Below are 27,604 nucleotides of genomic sequence, written 5' to 3'. Positions count from 1 at the left end.
CCACTGGCATTCGTTCGAAACGCGTTTAACAATCTATTCGAGAAATGAACAAACGAATGAAACAAATTAAGAATGAATTTCGAAATGAAATCGGGACGGGGGGAGGGGGAGATCAGAAGGGAAGCGTTAAAAAAAAAACGTAGTAAAGTCGGACAATCGCCTGTCACGTCCACGAAAACCTGGTCCACGAATCGGCGAAAAAAAAAAAAAAAAAAAAAAAAAGAACCAAAAAGCGTGAAAACGTTGATCGTCGTAAAATGGAAGAAAAAATCGTAGGTTGGTCCACGGTCGAAATCCCCGGGAACGATAAACTCGTTGGTCCGTTGTTCGACCCGGTTTCAACCGGGCAACAACTATGGCACGTTCAAAATTCATGGCGCCGTGCCCGGTATACTGCACTTGCACTTGCACTCCCCTCCACCCTCTCCCCTCTGTAATAGATATCCTTTAATACTAACGCAGCCGGTTATACGTAATGTATACAGGGTGACCGGGCCGTTTCTCACGCATTTATTGGCCGGTTGGCAAAACTTTTCCGATGAATCAATATCGATCGCCTCGTCCAATGTCCTTCCGTCGTTAAGCTCCCAACGCTCGACAAGTTTGCCACAGTTTCGCGTGCAAGATTCATGGACGGGCCCAACCACGTGGAAAATTTCGTTGGGAATAATCTCCTCTTGTCAAAAATTTCCACGTCGCGAAACATTCGAAATTCCCGCCAATTTTAATATCTCGCGAATATCGGATGTTTCGAACGAAATCGTGACAATGTTCTCGATGTCTTTCCGAATTTTGATCCTTAAGCTCGCAATTTTTCGACAAGCTTGTCGCGATTGGGGTGCAAAGATTCGTGGATTGATCCATTCGTGGCCCAAACACGATGGGAAATTTCGAAAATACTTCGTGAATTGTTCTTGTCAAAAATTGTACGAAAAATTATTTGAAATTCGCGCCAATTTTAATATCTCGAATTCGCGATACCCGAATATCGAAAGTTTCGAGCGGAATCGTGGCGATTCTCAATCTTTTTTCTGAATTTTTTGAAATCTTCGCGAATCTTGATTCTCAGGCTCTCAACGTTTTAACAAGATTCTTGGGAGAAAAAAACCACGTGGAATATCTTGTCAAAAATGTCTCGACGAAAAATTGGAAAGTTTTGTTGAATTTTCGACAACGAACGAGCACTCTTGATATATATTTTGAGAATCTTTCGATTTTCGCGAACTTGGCCAAAGAGTGAGAAGCAAATTTCTTTTTTGCCGATTTTTGTTAACACGATCGGTTCCGGTGTCTGGCCACCGATCTCCCGTCGAATACAATGGCTATTATTCCGTTGATTAAATCAATAGATAGGAGGATCGTGTAAAAGTGAATCGAACTTTATTGCACGCTCACGGATAGAATTTTGTCCGGTTGGGCACCGGTGTAACGATCATATTTCTCCGGCCGAGCGCGTACAAATTTTCATCATTTATTTATCCCGCGGAAACTGTTTTCGAATTTTTATCGGCACCCTTCCTATTAACCCCCCCCTCTCCTCCATTCCCCCTTTATCGATTCGCCGCCTGGATATAATTGGATACCGGATGGAAAAATGTGGCTGGAATGAATCGTTGATACACGAATCGCTGATTATGCGAATTTTTATCTTTTTCTATTTTTCCTCGATTTATTCGTTTCTAACATTTTTAGCGCAAAAGATGGAAATGGTTGGAGAAGAGAATTTTTGAGAGAATTATTTATCGAATGTTTTTCACAGCTTTTTTTCGACTCTTGTCTACATTAATCGCGTGTACTTCACAGACACTTTTGTATTACAAAATCTTTTTTAAGCATCTTTAATCCATAACTTTTTTAGACCGTGATGGAATTTTTAAAAAATTAGAAACTCTATATTGTAAACGATCGTTTTAGAGAAAGAGGCGAATAAAATATAATGAAAAATATGGTTATCTCTATCGTTAAATAAGATAATACGAAACGAGGAAAAATAAAAGTTGTACGTATTATCATCGAATACCGTTTATCCCGAAATATAAACACACGACACAATTTCGTGGAATCCCCTTACACGACTTCCTATCGTGTAAACATACGGAACAATTTAGTCATCAGATTGTCGTCAAACCGTAAGCATATCTTTCGACGAGCTCGTTCGTGTTTCTCTTTCTCTTAAAAATTCCTCGAAGAAAGGGATACGAATATCGTTCGGTTAAAGTTTCCTTCTTCTCTCAGAAACGAGAGATCCCCCCACCAGACCATGGAGTTAAAAAACATACCTAATGGCAAAGTTTTCGTGGAATCCAAAATCGCGAAAGTTTCGAAGAAAACCAAAAAGAAAACGACGACAGAAGAAGAAGAAGAAGAAAGCTCGAAACGGCCAAACTCCGTAACGAGACGTAAGAAAATGTGGGTAAGCGAAGGAGGGGGATACAGGACGAATGACGTCGTCGGAAGAGGATTCTCACCTTGACACTCGAAACGAATGTAACGGTCGCGATATACACCCTACGTGTGCAATATAAGAGGCAGAAGATACAGGTGAGTTTCCTCTATATATATATATATATACGAGGGGGTTATAGAGGCAGTCGAACCCGTGATATTACGAAAGGTGGAGGCCACTGTATACGTAGAGCGCCGTTAGTGCACGCGTAGGTAGTATCTGCGTACGATGGCGCGGCCGACGTAACGTTTCTGGCTGGTTATATTATATATTGTTTTAGTAATCGAAAGATCTCGTAAGATCCCTTTCGATCCGGGGCCGTAGATATTGGAAACGTAGCTAGTTATGAATTTCCTTCTTGCAGGGCCAACTTTACGACCGAGTTCGCCGTAGTAAATTCTGTTTCTCGAGCGACGCGAACATCCGCGAGGGAACGAAATTTTACGACTGAATCCGGTGAAGGGTTGGGGAGGGGGAGGCAAAGCGGTGGAGCGTGGAACGGGGGTGGATCGGAGGGAGAACGCAAAAGAGGAGAAAGGGGGGAAAAGTTTAACTATCGAATTATTAGATTATCGAAAGAGGAAGGAAAGAAAGAATTTTATTTCGTTCGATGCGACGAATCGAAATATCGCGAAATATTGTAATTAATTTGTGCGATTATTGAGTTAATTTTGGATATTCGTGGATCGGTATGATTGTGGAAGGTTATTTTTGTCGTAACGCGCTCTCGCTAAAAAGAATTGTAAAAGGATAGTTTCGATTAATGGTCGAATCTGTTAGATTATCGAAAGATGAGGAAGAATCGAATAGAAAGAATTTGAATTCGTGCTTCTTAATATCCAGGATGAAGTGTGTAATAATTGTTGGAATATCGTGCGATAGAAGATTAATTTACGATTATTACTGATTTATGATATTTTTGAATATTCGTGAACGAGAGATTGGCGAAGGTTCGTTTATCTATGGATTTTTTGTATTGTTAATGCACTCTCGTAGAAGGTAAAAAAGTTGACGGTAAAAGCTGAAAGAAGAGGATATCGAATAAAAGAATTTTCGTTGGTGTTCTATGATGAAATTAATTTTCGATTCGAAACTATGATTATTTGAAGGTATTTTTTTCGAGTATTCGGATCAGACGAGAGACGATGGAATTTTGACCCAAAGAATCTTGTTAACAAAGTTTTCCGTCGTCGAATTATTATTATTAAATATTGAGAGACCGAGAAAAGAAAACGTAACACAATAAATTGAAAAGAGAATTTTCTTTCTATATAAAGATGATAGAATGAAATATACATAGCCGTGATGAGAAATCGATTGAATCGTAACGATCCAATATTTTTAAATATTCCTCGGTACATCCTCCGTAAAACAGACGAAGAAGAGATGATTGGTTTAATCGTCGAATTATTAGATTATTAAAAAAAAAAAAAAAAAGGTCAAAAGAGGGGAAGAAGCGAAATCGAAAAAAGAATTTTCGTTAATGCGTTTCGGGATGAAATGAACAGTAGCTGTCGGATTGGAAAATTGATTTGCGATTGAACGAACGATTATCCGGTGTTCGATATGTATTTTTGAGCGTTCGACGAGATAGTCGAGGATTTGATTATTATTTGGATTTTTGTTGTTGATACACTCTCATCTCTGATAGTAATATCGAGCCGAATATAATATGTTTCTCTCACATCCCATATATTATACGTATACGTATATGCGAGCGTAGATCATTTGCCGATTTTGCATATGATATTTATTAAAATAAATATGGCTTATCGATAAACATATTATAATAAACAAACTCGTGGATAACATTGTATATTAGCGCGGAATATTTAAACCAATTGAATTTTTTACAGATTAAAATCGAGAAGGTCGTTACTTGCATTTGCAGAAAATTTCAAAATATATATTGAAATCAGATGAAATACGCCGGCATACGATTCATTAAGCGTTGCAGAGATGTATCAGATCGGATTACGTTTAATTAAAAGACAACGACGTGGAAACAACGCTTCCTTTATCAAAGCGAAGCGGTCAAAAAAAAAAAAAAAAAAAAAAGAAGAAAAAACAAAGAGCCCATAAAATACAGTTATAATTAATCAACAACATAAAAACTGCCAATCAAATCCAATTTGAAACGCCGTTCTTTTATTTAATCCTCTCTCGAACGATTCTCAAAATTTAAACAAACTTGATTTAAAAAAGAATATCCGTAGATCAATAAATTTTTGTTTATCGATGTTGCACACCTCGTTAACAAAATATCCTTATACCCTTCAGAAAACGTTGCTTCTCGCATTCTCCAGTTTGCTACTCGATGAAACTTTTATCTATATTCCTACGAAAAAAAAAAAAAAAAAGAAGAAGAAAAAAATCTCCGCGACAAAATCCACGAAAGAAACGAACGACTCGCTCGCCAATTGCCAAACCTCTTCGAATCAAGAGGAACGGTTTAATTTAACCAAAAACGGCAAGAAGCCCCGGATGGTTTCGCCGAACGGCGGAGAAGATTTTTTCCAGTGAGCCCAAGAGTTGCTCACTCGGTCATCAAATATGAATAGGCGGGAGAGAATGGTTGGGTTAAGAGGGGGGCGGGCAGGCAGATATAAAATATTTTCGCGCGAGTGCATCGCGTTTTCGCCACGGTGGGGGGGGCTAAAGAATTTTCCACGATGGATACGAAGCGTCTGGAGAAATTTCAGATCCGGCAGACTACCGTTTCCCGCCACTGCCGCCCGATAACGACGCGATTTTTATAAACGGACTCGCTTTCGTGAACACGGCTCGTTCCATTTCACGCTTCAAGGATGACACCGTTTGCATTTTATCGTTCTTCCCCCGCGAGTCGAGTGTTTTTATCGAGGGATGTTTATGAATTAGAATTGCACGGTTGATCTTTGTTCCAGATTTTTTTGTTCGAGTCGATGAACTTTTTTTTCCTTTCTTTCTTTTCTTTCGTTTTTCAGGGGGGGAAGAATCGATATCGATATGGATAGGAAAGATTGTGAAATTACGCGTTCGTTTACGTTTCCTCGAGAGATTTTGTTGAGATTTTTCTTTTTTTTTTTTTTTTTTTTTTTTGGAAAGATTTATTTCTAGGAGAAAATTAATGTCGAAGGATTTTAAAAATTATACATGAATATATGTAACGCGAGCAATCGTTTATATTTTAGATAGGGTAAGGAAGGATGATACTTTTATTGGGGATACCGTCAAGCGTAATACGTTCATTTATGAAATATCGAGCAACTCTAGGGAATGAATTTGAGATGCCGCCTTAAGGAACCCTAGGCAAATGCGGTGTATGGCTGCTCAAGAATCCCGGTTTATGGCGCTATCCATCAATAAAGTAATTTTATTTGCAGCCAGAACGTTCCTCATCTCTGATCCTCGATGAAATACCAAGTTTACGGGTAATCGATAATAGTTTGCCGTAACATAATCACCTATAAAACCATCCTTAAACGCAATATCTATCCCTAATTCCTATCCTATTCTCTAATTATTTAGAAATTTCAAAAAATTCTTCAACCATCTACAATTTTAAAAAAAGATTCTGCATTTGATCGACGACAAACCAGATCTTTCATTTATGATTGAGCTTATTAAAAATATTTATAATTATAGTTATAGAACAATCTTTAAATACCTAAAATTTGATCAACAAGACAAACAAGATCTCTTATTTATGAGTTTATTAAAGAAAACGCACAATTACTTAGAATTGTAGATCAATCTATCTTTAAATAGATTTCGTCCTATTTATTCTTCAGTCTAAATATTTCCAAAAATTCTCTCGCGTTTTTCTCAAACCAAATCTCTTATTTAATGATCGTATTAAAAAAAATAATATTTCATAACCAGTCAAAGTCACAGATCAATCTTTAAATATCCTTTTTATCCGTCCTATTTATTCCAAATATTTCCAAAAATTCCCTCGAATCTGATCAACCAGACAAACCAGATCTCTTATTTACGATCGAGCTTACACTAAACAGACCTCATAATTAGTTACAGATCAATCTTTAAACGTCCCATTTATTCCAAATGACGAACGAAACGTGCCCCCAACGACGTTTTCAACCCGGCCTCGTTAAAAAAACAACGAACCAAGCGTTTTCTTGCCTTCTTGCCCAACCAACGATTTTTCTTCCCGCAATAACCGCGATCCCGCGTGTCCGCTTTATTTACGAGCCGCGAACAGGGAAGCGACACGCATTACTCACGTCGCGTCAAGGAGGATCGTTCGGGGAAACGGCATCACCGAGGTGGTCCAAAGAACACTCTTCCGCGAGAAGAGCGAGGGTGCACCACGGGGGACGTGCGCGTCGAAGAAAGAGACGAGACGAGTCGAACGAAAGTGGGGAGGAGAGAGACAGAGAGAGAGAGAGAGGGAGAAAGAGAGCGACATCACGGAATAGAAACGTGGGAAATCGGTGCGAAGAGATAGAGCGGGGGAGGAACGAAGAGAAGGAAGGTGGAGGAAAGAAGTGGCGGAGGCTTACATTTCCCACGGGATATCCCCTCCAACACTCCTTACTTACGGATTGATACTCAATTTCCAGCGAGTTTAGTCCCTATCGAGGGATCGTTGCGCCTGATCGCGGCGGCCCCTTTCGATTTCAAATAAATTCGATAATGGCGGATATATATATATATATAAGAGAGAGAGAGAGAGTGGTAGGTTAGGTGGATATAGAAAGAGATTTCTCCGTCGTCTTTACCTTAATCGACAGGAGTGTCTTTTACCCCAGTGTCTGGCTTGCCGATGGATTCTAAGTAAAAGTATTATCCTTCGATCGTTCGATTCGAACGGCTCGTCGTATCGGCTCGTTCCATTCGTGGTTCGAGCTTTGGTTTCAATCGGTATAAATTCGACCGTTAATTACGCCCCTCTGTCGAGCTTGTGGCTTGCACGTTGGCCGTGATGAATAAACCACGACGATGCTCGATTCGAAAGGTTACAATACCGTGCTCGTTAGAATTAACACCCTTGTCGTGTATTTGGGATCGTGCACTAAGTGCACTGTATTCTTTTTTTTTTTTTTCTTTTTTTTCGAAAACTGTGATATGAATTCACGTGAATTTGTGTGTCTCGAATCTTTCCAAACGAAAGCAGCGTGTCAACTTTGCAAGAAAACTGTTCTCGTTTCGTGACGAAACGAGATTCTGACGAGTTAAAAGTAGACAGGAAACTGTCGTAAACGTAGGCTGGCTCGATACACTCGATGCACTCGATGTCGTTAAATATCGTGTCGGATTTGGGCAATAACGTTAATGAAACAAGTGGAACAAGGCATGAAACTGGGGGAGCTTTTTCTAACGATCTCGTTTCGACGAGCTTGTTATCAAGGCCGCGCCCCGTAACGAGCCACCCCCTCGTTCGGCGGCCGCTTCAAGGGGCTCGGGTTAATTATAAACCTGTGAATTAACCGCATAAAGAAGTGCCAAGCGCAAACGGCGATCAACGCGATGCAACGATTCCGGCAATTACCGTGGAATTATATTAACCAGATCTTATCTGTGTATACACATATATATACATACAGAGGTGGTTGCGTATAGAGATGGCGCGCCTGCAGGCCTCTGTTGTTCGAGCGGAGGAACTCGCGTGAAACTAATTTCCAACGACGTGACGTGAATTGATTTTATTATGTAGGCGTGATGTAGCGCGTGGTCTTCTCCCTACCAAGTTTTCGGGACACTGGGAGCCTTGTTTTAAGAGATATCTGATCGATGATTGCGCGTACACGCGCGATTGATTGCACGGGTCGACAGGTGAAAGAGACGGTTCGTCGGCGTGTTCGTGGCAGTAGATCCGGACGTGAATGATCAGACGGTTATATACGCTCGAAAGGGTTCAAGATCGAATGGAGGGAGTTGGATGGAAAAATTGATCGAATTAAGAAAAATTAAGAATTAGTTTAGGCTCGAAGTTTAAGTTTTATCGCAGTTGCACAGCTTTTAAGATTTTTAATTTCATCGGTGAAAGAGAAAAATTGCAGCATTCGTGACATGTACTACGGATATTTACAAAAATCAACGTTTAATATTACGGTAATTAAAATTAATATTTATTATTCGTTTTAACGTTTAATTTAAAATTTACTTACTTTAATTGTCTTTAATTTTCTTCTAGGTATTAAAAGAACTTTTCGAGCAACGGGAGTTTCGTTTCATTGGGGTGAAATCATCTTTCTGAAATTCCGTAGTTCCGTTTCCATTTATTCGTGTACAAGATAATTTCTAATTTCGCGTGATAAAAATTTTTATCGCGAAACTATTTCGTATTATCATTAAAAAAAAATAATTTAGTCAATAATAATATGACTAAATGTTTCAGGATTTAGAATAAGCACGTAGTTAGAGAACGAAGAGTAATCTTCCTGTTCGTTTTCTCCAACACACACACACACACACATTCACGCACAAAGAGCACACGTAGAGCAGAGCTTAAACTATCTCGAGCTTGATAAACGTCCGACATGACAGATGATTCGATTCGTCTTCTTATCAGCCATAACGGGCTCGAGTCAACAATATATCACTCCATTCAAAAACCATCGGACGATATTAAAATCTCTCAGCCTCTCCATCACGCCCTGTATCTCCTCGCGTCTGGAGCGAAACCCCCTCCAACTCTACTTGACGGTCTAATCGCTCCACCCGTTCATCGAGATACGATATCTTATTACTGTTGTTAACAACCGACTATCTTCGATGATAATACGGATCTTATTTGCATCGATTAGATTACGTAAGGAGCGAAGAGAGAGAGAGAGAACGTAAGATGTTGGAATCGAGCCTCGTTATCGGATAAAAGCCGCTAAGCCGCGGATTCTCGGCGATAATAGTTGCCAATAATTACGTATCCCCAAAGGAGATTCGTTCCATTCGGTGGTGATAGTCGACACGACTATCTGCCAGCTTTCTCTCTCGTTTCTTTCGTTTCGAAATAACGCGATAGAGGGATGGATTCGGAAAATAATTTCGAAAAGAGCGAAAAGGTTAATTTTTGTTCGCATTGGAATTTAAACTTTCGCAAGGATGTGCTTGTTAGCGGTGCGTGATTTAAGGAAATGGGAGGAGAGGGGACATCTTTGTGTAAACACGATGACCTTGTTTCCGGGCTGAAACCCGGAGGCATTAAAGTTATTTAATATCATCGTCATTTTGACCTACTTGCGATCCAAACGACGTGTAATTATGGGACGAAGACTTGGAGCTTTTAAGGGAGATCTTGCGGATTAATTTGGAAAGATTATTCACGATTTGCATGTAAAAGTAGTGATAATTAATAGACGTTGTTCAAACTAGGTGCTCCGACCCAGTTAAAATCTAAAGAATGTATAATCTTGTAATATAACAGAAATATCAAACTTTCGAGAGATTCTTATGAATTAACGATATCATAATTAATCCTTGTATTTTCTCGTGATATTACAATTTAAATCGATCGTCGTCGCCCCACTTTCTCGTACTTGCCTCGTTCGAAAAAAAATTCACCAGAGGATATCTTTCTTACTCGTATTTTTACACTCACCGAGCTGAATCCCATGACTTTGAGCAGCCACACGGTGAGCGCCAGGTTCAGGATCACGATCACCATCAGAGCGAGCACCAGAGAGTACAAACATCTCTTCCTCCAACCGTAAACGCCTAATCTGAATCCACTTTTGCAGGTCGAGGTGGCGGATGCCCGGTCCTCGAGGATCGGAGGCGTCGTCCTCGCCGCGGATTGCCGCCCGCTTCGACCGCCGCTCGACGACGCGGCGCACGGCTCGTCCGACCAACCCGCCTGTCCTCGAGCCATCCTGAAACAAGAAAGAGGTAAGAAACATATATATCGATTTTCTCTTCTGAATAACAAATTTCAATATCCATTATCCTTATATTTGAAAAAGACTTTCTTCTTGAGAGTAGAAATGTTATAGGGTATAAAAGTTCACTGAAATTTTATCTATAATTTTATCATTGAACGTTGCTAGCAGTGTTACTATTCTGTAGTTGGCATCCTTTTGTTTATCTTCGATACGCGATCGTCAATTGTTCAATTGCTGTTCTGTAGCCCGACACGTGCACTCACGTGTAACCAATATATCCATTCAGCTAAATATATTTTAGTATATTTATTAATATATTAATATATATTTCTTATTTATTGTTCACCACCGCATAACCAACCAACAAGAAATAACAACAATTTATTATTTTTTTTCAAAATTAATATCTTACTTCTCTAACTTCAATTTCGAATCAATCGTTAAATTAAACGTTAATAAAGAAAGAGCGTTTCTTTCGTTCTCTTATGAAAGATTTAAGACTTGTTCATCGTATATTATACGGGTGATTAAAGTTAAAGTAACCAACCATGAAATTAACCGAGCATCGAATGCAAACGAGACTCGAACGAGAAGCCAAGTTGAAAAAAGTCTCGGGAAACTTTTAAGCAGATACACTAATAGAAACAGATGGCGGTGCGCTTGAACGTCGACGCACGAAGTTGCGCGAAGAAAGGAAACAAGGAGGGAAAAAGGAAACTGCACGGCATAACTGCGATTAATAAGGCCGTAATTACAGCCTCCTTCTTTCCCGATGATTTATCAACGATTTATGCCTCGTTCTCCCCGTACACCGGCTGCGGGAAATTGGTCGGTGGCGAGAAACGTAAGCAGGGAAGGGAAGAGGCTCCGATCTCCGGTTCTTACTTCTTTCTGAAACACGGCCTCCATACGTGCCCCGCGTCCAAAGTCCCTTTTCCAACGGACTCTCCATCTCGCCCTGAAGAAAACGCTTCATTTTTTTTCCTTTTCCCCTCCATTACTCGCAACACGATGATTCCATAGGATCGGATTTTGTGAAAGGAGAGAGAAAAATAAAAATAAAATAAAAGGAATCGCGGAGCATTGGAGGAAAGGAAAGGAGAGCGGTGAAATTATCGTGGCGAATGAGGGACGAATGTGTATAAAATGGTGGAGGATTATCAAATGGCGGATAATTAACGGTTTGCGCGTGAAAAATAAAGGAGAAGAAGGGGAGGGGCGATTAAAAGGATGGAAGAGATGCAAAGGGAGAGGAACTTATGTAAATCTGACTGCAAAATAGCGGATGGTAACTCCGGCTACGCTAATCTCTCGCCTCTGCTCGTCGCTTGACTCGAACGGAATCGTCTTTTGGCCCTTTCTTCTTTTTCTCTTTCTCGAAATCCGGTGTTGGGATATTCGTCTCGTTTGTGTACAAAAGTGTATTCGTGGGATACTTTTGAAGGGTGGATTTTGGTGGTAAGTTTAAAAGGCGGGATAAGAAAATTTTCGTTATTTAGCAAATTACAAGAAATTGGGTTGAACTTTTATTGATAATTCGTCGATCCTTCTTAATCGTTAAATTAAATGGGAAAAAATCTTAACAACTCGATAATAAAAATAAGCAAGTAAAATTTTTATGGATCCTCTACGTGTATCGATAATTTCTTAAACATATTTTCTTGCATTTTTTTCTCTTACCGTCGATAAAAATGAAATGGACGAAAATATGGAGCGGGCCAATTGGACAACAAGAAGAAACGCGGAAGAAGAAAGAGAAAAGGAGACGAGAGCACGAGTTAAAACATTCAATGCTACCCCCTCGTCTTCTTGCGGATAATTATACCTCTCTTAGCTGTAAAGAGCTCGGCCGCTCGAAATTAAAAGCTTCGAAGATAAGCTTCCCGCAGGAGGAGAGAGCTTGCTTTTCAGAATTAGAAAATGCACGATTTTCACCAAGATGCAACAGTCGGAAACGGTCGATGAAGGAAGTGGCGAGAGAAAGAGAGGGAGGGAGGGGATTGGTTGGCGATTACAGAAAGATTGCCGCAGCTGCACCCCTCATCGAACATTGTAATTCAACGAAGAGAGATCTTTATTCTGCTTTTTCCTTACCCGATTTTCCGTGATATTAATTTCTCGCTCGACCTGAACGATTCGAAGAGAACTTGACATCTTCTAAATTAATAATAATAATCGCGCTTTCCTCGAAACGAAGACTGTGGAAGGAAATGTCGTGAAATCGGTCGAAACCGAGAATTAATTCCGATATTTATCGCGAGATTAGCTCTACTTATACCCTTAGCTACGTAGGCCGGTCGTTATCGTGTCAAGTGTACACAGCTTGGAAAACTTTTCAGACATCGATTACAAACTTTTAAGAGCTTCGATCCGTGGAACGTTATTTTTACACACGTTTAATCTTTATACGTAATCGATACGCGTATTAAATTATTCCGCAATCCCCTGCCGCTTTGCATTATCTTCTTTCTTTAGTTTTTAAAAAAAACCAAACGCGAAATAAACGTAGAATCCCCGGGTTTCTGTAACGTTTCGCGCAAACGAACGGTTTTCTTGCGAAGAATATCCGTGCGAATATTTAAAGTTGGATCGAGAACGAAGGATAGTTGGAAAATTCGAAAGTCGTTACCACTATCACGTGGCGCGAGGATGAATCTCGCTCGTTTAAGGTTCAAGGGACAATTACAAAGCGGAAATATACGTCGGATCATAAATAGCGCGGGACGTATGTTAAACGGGCGTTGGGAACTTTTGACGTAACGCGAAGTTAGCGCGGCCACCGCCATAATTTCAACAGTTTCAAGCCCAAAGAGCATTACAAGTTGTGAAATTATCACTGCACTAACGTACGACCGCGTTTATTTATTTATTTATTTATTTACTTTTCTTCTCTCCCTATTCCTTTTCATCCCCCCACGATGGCCGCCCAACTTGCGTGATAAATAGCGTATTTTGTTTTTTTTTAAACGAATTGTGAGCTTTCGAATTCCAAAATGGCGAAGAAGGTGAATTTTTCTTTTACAGGGAAAGTTTGTTTTTGCTGTAATTACATATACATTTCAAGATATGTCTACATTATCTCGAAAAAGTAACTGGTTAAAAGTTTCGAATAAAGCAATTAAGTAATTACTTGTTAAAATTGATTCGGCATTATCAATTATTTGCAATTATTGTTGTGTATCGAACAATAGCTTGTCGAAGTTATTCGTAGCATTCGCCGCTAGTTATTCGACGATGCTTTGAATACTAAATTGCCAATTGGATTAACTTCGTTCTCAACCGTTATAATTTTTCTCTCAATCTCTCAAGTTTGATCGAAACTTTCAAACCCTTACGTGTTCAAACTCAAACATCGGTTATATAATCGATCTCGAGATTACCTATTAAGAATTCCATTATACCCTTATTCTTGCTCCAAACTTTTCCCAAACATTAGTAGAAATAACCGTGGATCACGAGATCCCTTTACACTCCTTTGAACGCGAATAACAAGCGGTTCGAAATGAACCAAGTTGTAGAAATTTACAATTCTTTCTTAACAACACGATGCGTATCAATCGTATGCGAGAAGAGAATCCACCCCCGAAACACATTCGTCTCGAAATTGTCGACCCTTATCGAGAAGAATACAGCTGGAACCACCTCGACTCATAAGTTTCGCGATTAAACACGTATCTTATACGAACGTACAAGTTGAAAGAATAATTGTCGGTGAAAAAAATTCGAGAGGACCACTCGACTCGAAAATCCAAAAAAAAAAAAAAAAAAAAAAAGGTCAATCTTCCCTTCAAACTCGTTGAAACTGGGATAGCACAATGGAGGCACGAGGCTCGGCCGATTACGACGATCGACAGGATTCTTTTGAAACGGCTCGAATAGGGGCCAACGATCACGCTTCGAAGGGGATCTCGGTCGTTTCAACCCTCTGGATTCCTAGTAGAGTGTATTAGAAATTATTGGTCGGGGAATAACGCGCGAAAAAAAAAAAAAAAAAAAGGAAGCAGTTTGGAAAATTTGAAAGAAATTTGAATGGTGGCGATATAGGTAGTGGTATTCGCGTGGTCGTTGAACGAGAAGTTTCCGAGAGGTGCACTTAACGAAGCCTGAAAATCCAGTGGCAGAGGAATTACATTAAACTCTGAATAAACACGGAATAATCTCGTTGAAAACGAGACTCGTCCTCGTCGGTAAAACCAATTAGTCAATTCGTTATAACCGTTCGTATATAAAATATAAGCATTTTTTTTCTTTTTTCCTCTTTTTTCCTCCTCCCTCCTTCCGTGTGAATTAATCACGTTGTACTATATTACACGATGCTCCTCAATGCTCTCTCTCTCTCTCTCTCTCTCTCTCTCGTTACCATATCATCTTTGCGCGAGAATTAACCGGCCGATTATTCGAACAAAATCCTCTCTGCGCGACTTTTAATCGACACATTTTCAATCAAACGACGAATCCCACGAATTCCCTCAAATAATTCTCTCTCCCTTCTAAAATAAAAATTATCGTCAAACTTACGCAAACACCGTCCTCCTCTTCCATTTCGAAAATCTTCACGGTTCGGAAAGAGCGGGTATAATCTCGACAAGCATCAATTATTTTCTTGATAGCGTCGATTAAGAGTGGAAAACCGCGACTCTTCGTCGAAAGGAAGAGGAGATCGGAAAGAGGGAAGGGATGGTCCGATTCCAGGACGATAGATAATCGTTGTTTGGGTCTGAGGGCGCGGCATTGCCGCAAGCCAAACATAGTTTAACGCGAATTGCCGTTAATAAAGGCCCAGTAGGTCGTAGAGAGAGCTTCTCCCTTATTTCTTTCTTCAACTCTCTCTCGTTCTCTTTCTCTTCCAGGCTATTCTTACCTCCTCCCTCTCCCTAGGGGTAGGACAGCGCGGAAATTGCTCGGCAATTTCCATGAAAAATGCCAGAGGTTTACAGTACGACCGCAACGAAACGCGGCCATCCTCGTCTGGTTTGCCGCGGAAATTACGCTACCTTCCTTCCTTCCTTCCTTCCTTCCTTCCTTTCTTCCTTTCTTCTCTTTCTCTCTCTCTCTCCTCTCACCTGTTCTCTCGCTCGGTCATTTCAATTTCACCGCATCGGGCAGTTTATTGAAATAAAATTGCCTGCCAGCTGATGTTGCGAGACCATCTCTCTCTCTCTCTCTCTCTCTCCATGGCTTCACTCCTGGATTACCTTCCAGTTGGCCAATTACGAAAATCTTGTCTGGTTCGCCGTTCTTCTCCGCTTCTTCCTGTTCGACGTTCGCTCCGAGATAGTTGGCTTTTTCTTTCTCTTTTTTTTTTATTTACAGGGAAGAGGGTTTTCGACGAGAGGCGAATTATTATTTTGGAAAATAGGAATACGTTGGTGAAAGAAGGACGATGACGATCGAAGGGGTGAATTCGAATGGGAACTGAATTCGATTCGAGTATGTTGGTGAAAAGGGGGTAACGATGATACGGGCGTCGCGTATTTTTTAAAAAATACGATGCGGTTATCGAATCGAATTTACACGTATATTTGCCGCCATTTTAAGAGTGATATTCGTAAAGGGAACGATTAATCGTCCGTTAATACTTTCAACCCCTTCGATTTTGGAAATGATTTCGCACTCGTCCGGATGGGCAAATAATTCGTGTTACATTTTACAAAATACGAAGGAAACGATTATCGTTTACCACAGCTTCGTCCTCGACGAACAAATTTATCGTTTGTCCAAAAAAAGAAGGTAAAAAAAAAAAGAAACAAGAAAGAAAAAGGAGAAAGAAATAAATAAAAGGAAACAGCAGGAATAAACTCGCGGGTGAAATCCGGGCGAAACGTTTTAGAGAACGGGCCATAGATAGGGCGCGGAAGTGCAAAAAAATCCCATTCGGTCGGCGACGATCCGCGTGACGTATTGGTTTGCCGCGCGACGAGGGAATCCGCGTGAAATACGCGGTTCGAGGCTGCGTATTCACTGTCCCATAGTCGTCGTCCACCTTCGATTTCGTAAACCTCGAATAGAAACGAGTGATTTATCCCGCCCGTCCGTATCCCGCCTCGTGTATATCCATTAAGAGAGGATCGACAGGCCAGATGAAAATAAACACTTTATCGGGGGATTCGTACATGCAGAGCGTTAACACCGTTTCGAAAAAGATTCCAAACGATTTCGCCAACCGTGGTGGATAATTAAATAAAAAAAAATCTCCTCTCCGAAATTTCAATACGAATCGAGGAAAGAGAAGGTGATCGAAATATGATAAATATTTCGTGTTTATACTTTCAACAAATATACTATCGACTCGTCAATGTTTAACAGCGTGCTCGAAAATGGAGATGCCTTGAGTACACTGCCTTTCACTCGCGTAAATTTGTTTCGAAAGAGTTTGGAGCGAATTTAGGATACGTGCCGCGAAATCGACGTTTATTTCCAGCTTGTCCACGACAATACAGTATCGAGGGCGGCCGATCGATCGATCATCGTGGCTATCGCGCGGGAAAAGCGGTGGAATGCCGATGACGATGATTGATATTAATGATGAGAGGGGGAGGGGGAGTGGCGGCGCGATCGAAAACGCTACAGCAGGAGGAGCAGAAGCGGTGCCGGCACGGTTGGCGTGTATGCGGGCGTTAATAATCGGCGCACCTGCCCTTTTAATTTACTTCGTCGGCCGTTCCACCGATAAATCGATGATAGAGCCGAATGATTGGCCTGTAAATGCTTATCTGCCCGTTAAACATAACCCCGCTTTACGAAACGTGGGGCCCGCATAGGGGGCGCTGGTTAACGCGTGTTCGATCCGAGGAGGAATCGGCTTCTCTATATATACACATCGATGTACACATCGGGGTGTGTTCGCGTGTATTTAATGAAATATCTTCGAAGCCTTGTTCATTAAGTTCGTTTAAATTGTAAGTATCGATAACTGAGCAGTTGTTGAGTTGATTATTATTTGTAGGAAAAATCGATTCGAAGGGGACAAAGTTGAAACGTTTCTATGTCGGCAACGTCGTAAAAGTCGATTCTAGAAATTTAAAACATCGCATTGAAGAATGACGCGAATGTAGTTATAATTGAAGTTGGCCGAATTCTCTACCACACGTATTATGTACAAAGTGTCAATGCATGTATTCAGCAACACCTTCGAAGAATCGATGGAAACAGAAATTGCGGATGGAAAAATGTCGATGGAAATTTATCGAGTTACGAGCAATTTAAATTAGATAAACTTTGTCGTATCGAAATGGCTCGATACGTGGAACAAATCGAATTCAGCGGTGTATTATCGGTCTGTTTATAAATTCCCTTACGGTTTGAAACGAGCAAACGTAGGATAAAAGTATGTCCAAAAATTTTTCGAACGTTTTTCATTTCGTATACATATGTGCATCAACGGGTATAATGCAAGGATACAGAGATGGCAAGCGCATTTGGATATACACGCGCGTTTTATAACTATGGCGCGTAGGTTAATGGTTTTAATAATGTCTTTTGTACGTGTAGCGCGGAAGGTAATGAAAATTATAATATCGTGAAGGCAATCATCGACGCATCGATACCCGATGAAATCAGAGCAGATGCGAGGCAGGGTAAAATTGTTTGTCATCCCTCTGTTTGATCTGTCGACGTTAATAACGCTGCTCGATTGCGCTTCGATGTGCACCGCCTCTTTGATTGCTATACTACGCGGATTCTCGCCGACTTTCAATTTTTTTGTATGATTGGTATCTATTTTTTTATACAATGAGGCGTTCGTTTTTTTTATTCGTTCTTTTTTTTTTCTTTTTTTTTTTTTTCTGCATTTATCGACGAACGAATAAATTTCAATTCCTTTTGAATTTCATCCAATTTTTTAATATGTAATATGTAAATATGTATATAATATAAAAAAAAAAAATCATAATTCTTACGTAGGTAATTATTTTTTAGTCACACATTATTTTTGTTAATTGATTTCACTCGTCGTTACCTTTCGAAACAATTTACGTTAAGTCACGTTAATTTTAATCAGGTTTGCTGCAGATAATTGATAATATATGCATCGCAATGATCAGATTATGATAAAAATTATTAAATCGGTATAAACTTTATTTTTATTTAATCTCGATGAACTTGAAATGAATATAAATCGATCGATATCGAAATCAAAAAAATTTATTTAATTTCTACTTTTTTAAAATTTACTCCTAATAAAACAGTAAACTTCAAATCCTTTTCTTCTGAATCCTAATCTGATAACGAAGCAGCTTTTGATAAATTAAATAAAGATGACTCTATATATGGCTGTGTATATATTTCGTATGAAGAACTTCGAGGGGAGGCGAAATAAAAGGAAGAAGAAAGAAGGAGAGGAGGATGGTAATCGTCCGTGAATAGTTTTTATAAACGATTTCTGAAAGTATTCTCTTCGAAAGCGGAACGGTTTGTGAATCGCAATGTATCCAAACATCGGGAAGATTCCCGGGTAAAACCTGTTCGCCCGACAAAAGCGATTCGACGTTGAACGAAACGGGTCGACGTAGCTACAAAAGAGACGTGAGACCTTCGACATCTGGTGTATCGCGAAATTTCTGATTTCGACCACCGGAAACGTCACATAGACGGCTAAACACACATCCCCCCCGGATGAAGTCTCGCGAACCCTTCACCCCTCCTCCCTTCCACCTTGCAGCTTTCCATAGCAGGTCGATGCTAAATTTGAAAACTTGCCCGCTCTTTGATCTAAACGCGCCATAACTTCCGGCCATCGTTTTTGTTTGCGCTCGCCCGCCCGGTCTTTGAGCGAACCCTGAACGAACGAAAAAAGAGAGGAGGAGGGGGAGGGGGAGGGGGGAGGAGGAGAGAAAAAAAAGGGGAAGAGTTTCGCGGTTGTTAAACTCGACCAAGTTAAAATAACTTGAAAACAGGCCGCCATCTGGGGATGAAAATCCCTCTCGTTGAAACTTGGAAAACCCGATTAGATGGTCGCCGCATCATTTTTCATCCGATAATTCTATTTCGAGCTCTTCGAAAAAAAAAAAAAAAAGAAAAGAAAAAAAGTAATTTATGAGGTGAAAATATACAAGTTGTCTCTGTATACAAGTTGCTCGCTTGTTTCTTTTAGAGCGAGATTTTTCAAGTATCACAGATTTTTCACAAATTTTTTTCTTTTTTCAGAGGAAAACAATTCCTTTTCTACTACTAACTTCTCTCTACCATCATTTATGAAAAAGATACAACGCACGAAAATGTTCCGAGAATGGTTGTTTAATAACCAATCAACGCATTCGCGAGATTTTTCGCAAATTTTTTTCCTTTAAACGGTTTCTTTTCTATTATCTATCTACATCTTTAATGAGAAAGATACGAAAGAAAAGAAATCTCAGATTATTTAATTACAAGGCGGAAGGGATAAAACCGCAGATATAAAATATATCTCTTCACCTCCACGATTTACGGCTCTCTCCCCCCTCCCCCCCTCATAGATTCTTTCCATCGCGCGAAACATTCAAACAATCGTTCTTCAGGAGTGAGGAGGAGGGGGAGGAAGAGGAGAGAGGAGGGGAGTATTTAATGAATCCGCGTAAATTATATCGATTAGCCGGGACAAAACGAAACAATTATCAATAAACGAAATCCGATAACCGGGGCAGATTTATTATCGAGAACGTTCGCCTCCCCCTCCCCCTCCCCCCGAGGGGAGAGGGCAATTTAAGGGGCGATTGTTATCTTTATTCTGTTACATATATCACGACCAGGGCGAGGAGATAGGAAAGTAATTGATATGAAACGAAGGGAGAAACGTACGTGGTGGGGAGAAGGGACTTTGGTCGGTCGGTCTGGGATCGGGAGAGGAAGGAAGAAAAAGGGAAGAAGGGAAAATCCATCGACCCCACGTGCTACGTTTCTACGAATCCAAGGAAATCGGTTTAGGGACCGGAAGGGAGCTGCTTTGATCGCGTTACCGGCTCGATCTCGCGGATTAGGGACTCGATCCTTCTTCTCCTCCCTCTCGCTTCCTCTTCCACACTTTCCCACGTATTTTGTTCTTATCCGCCTTTTCTCCACCAAACTCGATATTTCGACTGACCTGGGAAGCGACCTGCCCCAAGGAAAGCCAACGTGTCCAACGTTGATACGGAAAGGACAGATAAATGGGGAATGGAAATCAATTTTCTCGATTACGCGTGTTACGCGCGCGCGCTTGTGGCCGAGATATTTTGATCAAAAATTAATCATAAGCTTTTCAAGCCTGGTTAATTTTTATTTTCATCGGGAAACGGTTATTATTCGAAAATACGAAAAAAAAAAAAAAAAAAAGAAAAGATAAATTGAGCAAATAATGGTATTCGAGGCGAGGAGAAGAAACAGGTGGGAAGGGAATAAAAAAAAAAAAATGGTTCTCGCAAAGTTGGGATTGGAACAATTCGCAAACGTTAACAAACGCAAAAACGTTGGTCCTTTAACAGGTTATTTAATCCTCTTAATTCATCCCGTTTACTCTTCCCTTTGCTCGAACAATGCTCGACTCGAACCGTCTCCCACACTTTTCCACCCCTTTCACTTTGCCGCCTCTCCCCATTAAAAGATCTCTCTCGCAATATCAAAAACGATTCCTCCCCACCCATTCTAATTTATGCACGCGGAAACGGGGGCGGAGGAAGAACGACGAATAATTTCAATCTTCGAACCACCCACCCCTCCCGGCTCAGATGTAGCATGAATAATAAAGTTGAGAAAGCTGCTCCGCTACCACGAGCTACGCGCACCGTCCCTTCTCTGTCTCTGCCAGCCAGGGCAATAATTTTTGAGTCACGAAGAGAACGGACCCGGCCGTGACCGGGACATACCACCACCAACCACCTCCCTTCTTGAACGGCGCGGCACAGACATTCGACAAACGAAACACGACATCTCCACGGACTTTTTCCTTTGGTGTCGTTGACATTTCGTTGCCCACGCCTGGGACCTGGCATTCCCCATTCAAGACGTTCTTTCCTTCCCCACGTACTCTCCCTTTGTGCGCGCGATATCCTCCATTTTTTTTATTTCTCGAAGAAGCGTGTTTCTCCCTCGTAAACGATCGAATTATCTTGTTTCTTGAGAACGTCAACTCTTTAAGTATCTCTTTAAGTTGAAAGGAGAGGAGAGGGGACACACGGATGTATCCATAAATTTATTGAAGTCATGCATGGGACGCGTCCTTAAAATTTCAATCAACGTGCAAACGACTGTCCGAGCTTCCCTATGTTTCTCCTCTACAAAATCTCGCGAAATACCATCGATTCGAGATCAAGTGTAAAACAAAAAGAAAGTGAAAGTGACCCACACCAAATATCGTGAAACGTTACCTTCCTTTCCGTTCCGGGACGAGACGAGAAGACGCACGAAATGGAATCGAACGCAAACCGGGCGAAACCGGACCTCGTATTTCACCTCCCTTGGTATCCCCTCCCGCCGTAGCAGCATCCTGTTCATATCAGAAACGCATCTATCCCACAGACCGCGATCCCGCTACGCTCATCGCCGACAATCCCAATAACGGATCGCCGCTATCCGATCATCTCTCCGCGCGAATCCAGCTTCCTCCACGTCCTCGTCGTGTTCCTCCACTCCCCTGTTCCAACGCCCGTGTCCAACGAGAGTCGAATTTATAACGAGTCGCGGTGAATTTACGAGATGCTCTTTTCGACCGAAGAGGTGAGAGTCGACGTGCCCTCCCCTCGTATCGGTTGGGGTGGAAAAGAGCGGAGAGAGCGAGAGAGAGAGAGAGAGAGAGAGTAGGTGCAAATGTAGACTCTAATCCGAGCGGCGGTGAGCCATCGACAGGAAGATTTATCTCGCCGCCACCCCTCACACGCGAACACCCTCCCTCCCCAATCCCTCTGCCGCTTGACGTTCTCCCCGACGTTCAGCCCGGGGAATTAAATTCGGCCGCGAGGCGGTTAGCAATATTTTATGTTCCGATTCACCCTCCGCTGCGTATGTATCCCCCTCCACTCCGCCCCCACTCTTTCGAGCTCAGCCAAGTTGAATCGTCGAACGATTCCTCCGACAGTTGGGAACAGAAGAAATTCTAAAAGAAGGGAAGAAGAAGGCTTTCTTCGATCTCTTAGGGATGGTGGTTAACACTAAACCTACCGACATTTCGCGTATACCTATTCCTATCATAAGCGCTGCAAAAAAAAACATTTGCATCTTAATACAAATAGAAAGAGATTTTGGCTAATTGGATTCGTAAAGCGAACAATACAGAAAGTTGTGAATAGTTGAAAAATGGATTGTATCTGCATTATAGAAAAAGTGAATAAGTCACATGGCGATACAGTAACTTTGTATACAAGAAATTCTAAACGAAATTTCAAAAACGGTCATTTGACCGCGTCGTAGGTAGGTTTAGTGTTAAGATCGAGCTTGAATTTTTCGGAACGATTAATATCGGCTTCTCGGGGAGAGTTTGGAAGCGGTGGATCAACGGCGGCGGTTCGAATCAGTGCCGATCCGCTATTAATTGTATTGGAAAGCGTATTGTATTGAGAATGGAGTCGGGGCGGGTCTCCGTTGCACCACGACAACTCGGAAAATCCCACATCGTGCCTTTACTCGTGCCGGCGAAACTAATCGAATGAATAAAACAGCGGGCGTTAACGAACAGCTCGGTCCCTCTTGGCCCCGGTTCCCCGAACTTTGCTAATGGAATCGTAGCCCTCTCCTCCTAAAGGAAATATTAAACGCTAATACTGATACCCACCCCGTTAGCACCGCTCTCCGTTTTTTTTTTTTTTTCTTTCTCGAAAGCCCTTTCATCTTTCTGCCTCGATTCGAAATTTGATCGAATTTTACGATCTGAATTTGAAACTCTCGAAACTCGGGCCAATGATAAAAGCGTCCTCGGAGATTCGCGCGGATAAAATCGAGCCGCTCTCTTAAGATTGCCCGCGAGAGGCGATCACAATTACAAATTTCGGCTCGTCGAATTAACTCTCCCGCGATTATAATTCGAAGCGAAAGAAAGAGGTGGAAGAAAGAGTTGTTTGGAAAGAGTCGTTAGAAGGTGGAGGAGGGAAATGAAAGGGAATTAGCGGCGGAAAGTTTCGACCGTCTTGGAGGACAACACCCTTCCGGGACAACGTTTGATTAATTTGGGTGCCGAGTTTACCGAATTAGGGGTAAACGGATTGGCCAACGACTGATGCACAACGCGAGTACAATTCCGAGATGCTAACACGTCCACGCCTAATACGATTCGCCGAGTTGAGGGTGGGGTCGGTCACCTGTCCTCCCCAACTCGACGCCACCCACGCTCGACTAGCCTACTTCTCGCTGCGGTTTCCACGAACTCGAAACTAAAGCGACACCCACCACTTTAACGCGGCGACCGTCCTGGCAACGGTTCATGCTAAGTCAATAAACTGGACGACGAAAATTGGCCGGCAAACTTTAATCCCGCTAATTACCAGAGTAATCGGATCCTCGTCGTCGTTTACCGATCCTTCTCTTCCTCCGATTCCGCGCTCTATCCTGCGAAATTGCGAAATTTCGAAATGGCCTCGAGAGAGAAATGGAGGGAGAACGAATCGTTGTCCGCGATGAATCGAGCAGAGGAAGGGAATTAATATTCGCTTCTTCGATACTTTGTAATCGAATCAACTTGGAAATTTTGAGTCGATAAAGAGTGGGGAGGATGAATCGTTGAAATTATGAAATTCGACGAGTCGAAGAATAATCATTTCCTTCATATTTCATCGATTCGAGCACGAAAAAATTAGTATTTGTTTACTCGTTCCTGTCGAATATCGTGGAAATTCTCTGTTCGCTCTCTTCAAATTCCATCTCTGAATATTAAGTAATAAATCGAATTCGTTCTTCCCTGCCAAACACGGCAAGAAACGTCTCAATATCCCCGATCGAATATCTGGCTTAAACGATAATGCAAGACACGTGAATAGTGGAAAGGTCCGGGACATCGCGCGGCATCGCGTGTCACTCGTTCGTTTCTTCCTCCTCGAATTCGAAAGAATCGTGCGGGACTAAACTTTCTCTGGCAAGGTCAAAAGTCAACTTCTCCCTCCCTCGCTCGCTCGCTCGAGAGAGAGAGAAAGAGGTTAGAGAGGAAGGAGAGGGACTGAGAGACAGAGCGACAGAGGAGCCAGGCAAAGCGACATCCGAGACGGAACTCAAACATTGGTGTAGCCCCCCCCGACTCGTGCTCTCCTCTCCACCCCTCCCCTCCGCCTTTCCCTCTTGATTTTCCCGGCCGGCTGCTACGTGTATACACACACTTAGGCACACATTTGCGCGGGCACACCGCGACCAAAGTCAAACTGCGTCGCCTGCACAGTAGCCCTCCTCCTCTCTGTGTCTCGCTGGCTTATATTATCCAGTTACCCGTGAGGCTTACTCGCCCAAACAAACGGATACCAGTTAGATTTTATGATTACCCAACCCTTTCGTCATTTCTCTTTCCGTCCCTTTTTTTCTCCTTTTCTTTCCCCCTCCCCCCCCCCCACTTCTTTTCCATTCCCTATTCTCATCGTTGTCTCATCGTACGTGCACTTTTGAGATTCTTGCATGATTCAGAATGGTTTGAAGAGAAGTTCGAGATGAATGGGGTGGTTCGAGGAAATGGCTGGATTCTTTTTTTTTTTTTTTTTTTCTTTCCTCTTCCTCTTCTTTTTCTTCCTCATCGTCGTACGCGCACTTTTGAGATCCTTTCGTCGATCGAGGATCGGCGAAGAGAAGTTTTAATTGTGTGTAATTAGCGTATAAAATTTTCATTTTCGTACGTAAGAAAATATCGTATCGCTCTTTCGCGAGGAAAATTCACTCGTCGCGCAAATACTATCGCGTGTCCATTCAAACCCCGGATGACCAAACATCCTCTTCTTTCGCTCTCCAATCTCAAATGTGTGCTCAGTCACCACCTTAGTTATCTCCCGTGCTCGAGATAACATCGACAGCCGGACTTTATATTATTCGTAATATTTACGCAGGACTTGTAGATTTTTCCCAGACTTTTTCCGTTCCCTCCTCCGCGTTAACTCTAACCCAGGAGGGGGAAAGAGTTTCTTCCTTAACCAAGACCGCTAATTATGAAAAAACGTCCCACTTCCAAACGGTTCTCTCCATCACAGACAGACGGAGAAAGAAACGGCACCGGTGATGTCAACCAGTTCCAGTTTTACCTCCTCCGAAACTTGCTCCCTCCTGGAAAGGGAAGCAAGGAGAACTTTCTTTGTTAAAGATTAAGGAGCGTTTCCCTCCGAGCGGAACGATCTCCTTTGCAAAATGCACGATAGCCGGGGAATTCGCGGTGACTTTGAGGAAAACTATTCCGCGCTCAGCTCGGCCCCCCCCAGTCAACTCGTACCCCAGGGGTCATTATCTCTCCGCCGCAAGCATCGGCCTCGCTGGGCCTCCCCGGAGGGCTCCATCTTCATACGTTGAAACGGGAGATTAGTTTGGGGACGACTCGACTCGTCACCCCCCCCTTGTCGAAACGGGTTATCTTAATTCACGGATCGCCTTGCCAACTTCCTCCCCCTCGGTTGGCCTCTGACAAAAAGAGGCCTCGTTGAAGAAGAAAAAGGGACGTGAGGGAAGGGCTCTGCGTCTTCTTGTTTCGTTTATCCATGTCCAACTTCGTTCCAAACGAGTGTTGTTGTTTTATATATATGTGTATATGTTTCGAGAGTTGGTATCTCGTGGTTTGTTTTATAAGAAAAATTCGGCAAAGACAAAGATGTCGAAAGGGACGTTGTCGGGATATTTTACTTTTTCGGTAATCGAAAAGGGTAAGAACGATGTTCTTGGGCGAGGGAAAAGTTGTCTAGTTGGAGTTGTTTTTTTTCAAAATTTCGTTTCGTTTCGGTTGAAAGTGATGAAGGCAAAATAAAGGCAGCGATCGAGGCAAACCGACGAGTAACAACTCGAGAAATTGCTAATTGAGATTGAATTCTGACTGTTCATGATCGCATGAAACAAGTCATTCGTTTACTTATTGAATAGTGCGATTGAGGGAAGATATGTATAATTCTGTACTCCTTGACTACGTACGAAATGTTAACGTATTCGTGGAAAGCCCTTTGAAGTATAAAGTTCTTGTCTTGTGAGATGGGAGGTAAAATAAATACCAGATATCGATCGAGCTTTATTTATTAACACGCTCGTAATTCCTTAACTCGTCCACACTGAATTCACTGAATATTTAAAATCAGATATTTATGTAGATATTTAAATTATGGAACAATAACGTGGAAGTATTAGGGAATAGATTTGATCAAAAGTAACAAACAATACATTTAATAAAGGAGTAAACTATGTCACATAACACGAGTCGTACCGATGCCTTTGTTCTATTGTTCTCAGCTCGCTCGGTGTTCGTTCAAAAAGAAGAATAGACAAAACGGAATCGATTGGCATCCCAATTCGCACGTAAATATACCTAGCTATTTCTCGCACCTTTACACCTATAAAAACTCAACTCGAGAAGAAATAACACGTATCAAATTCGTATTTAATTGGAAATCCCGGACTGAAAAACACGATCGAATCGCTTCGGTCGTCGAATACCAAACCCCTCGAATCTTGGTAAAGCGCGCGATCTCGGCTTGGCCGAGGATCGGAGCCGATTGTTGGCGTGGCTGGAATTACGATCGGCGACGGTTGTCGTGAAGCGGGAGCCGCGCTGGATTCGCGCGGAATCTCGAGATTCGAAGGGCGCGTCGGAAGTGCGAGGGCCGAATCCTCGGCTTTTGGGGTCGCTCGCGCGGAACTTCCGTAACGCGTTAATCCGACGAGGCACGTATCTACGTGGAGAGATAAGGGGTCGGTCGTAACTGGATGTGGAGGAGGTCGATTCTCTCCACGACTGCACAGAGAGAGAGGAGTCTTCCTCCTCCTTGGAGGAGGCGGCCAGATTCTCGTCTACGTGACGTCGAGTTTGCTCGATTTCCCTTAATCGAGTCTCTCAGCCGTCCGGATTATACGGGCTCCCGCGGTAACAAGCCGGGAGATCGCCTTATCAGCGCCCGCCTTTTTGCAACCGAGTCCATCCGAACACGGCCGACCGGCCAGAATGCCAATTATTCCGCGGCAAACTTGCCGGATAGAATTTAATTATTCACGGGAAAATTTGCCCCCGTTTCTGAGTTTTACGCCGATGGATCGCCCGTGTTATTCGCGGAGATGGTGGATGTTGGGCGCGCGAACAGGAGAGTCTCTCTCTCCGGCTTGTTGAAACGCGGTCTTCTCTCTCGTTCGCTTCCCAGAGAAAAATTCTAAGGCGAAATTGAAGCGCGATGTTTCGAACGTGTTTTACTTGCAAAGGTTAATTCTATCTAACGGTATGTATCCGCGTCGTATTTTT

General features: G+C 42.1%; 1 protein-coding gene across 3 annotated transcripts in view; it reads right to left on the bottom strand.

Annotated features, from left to right (window-relative positions):
* Nucleotides 1-27,604, bottom strand: part of Scgdelta (sarcoglycan delta) — a 214,531-nt gene that overhangs the window by 15,177 nt on the left and 171,750 nt on the right. For all 3 annotated transcript variants that reach the window (XM_086915151.1, XM_086915149.1, XM_086915150.1), the window contains one exon: nt 9,990-10,260. In XM_086915151.1, coding sequence (XP_086771277.1) covers nt 9,990-10,260 — 271 coding nt within the window. The remainder of the gene's footprint in view (nt 1-9,989; nt 10,261-27,604) is intronic.

The sequence above is a fragment of the Apis florea genome, unplaced genomic scaffold (genome assembly GCF_048593485.1).
Source record: "Apis florea isolate Af1SG1 unplaced genomic scaffold, ASM4859348v1 contig_3772_pilon, whole genome shotgun sequence".
NCBI classification, from domain to species: domain Eukaryota; kingdom Metazoa; phylum Arthropoda; class Insecta; order Hymenoptera; family Apidae; genus Apis; species Apis florea.
The sequence above is the reverse complement of the archived record's forward strand: the minus strand, read 5'-3'. Positions and strand labels throughout refer to the sequence as shown.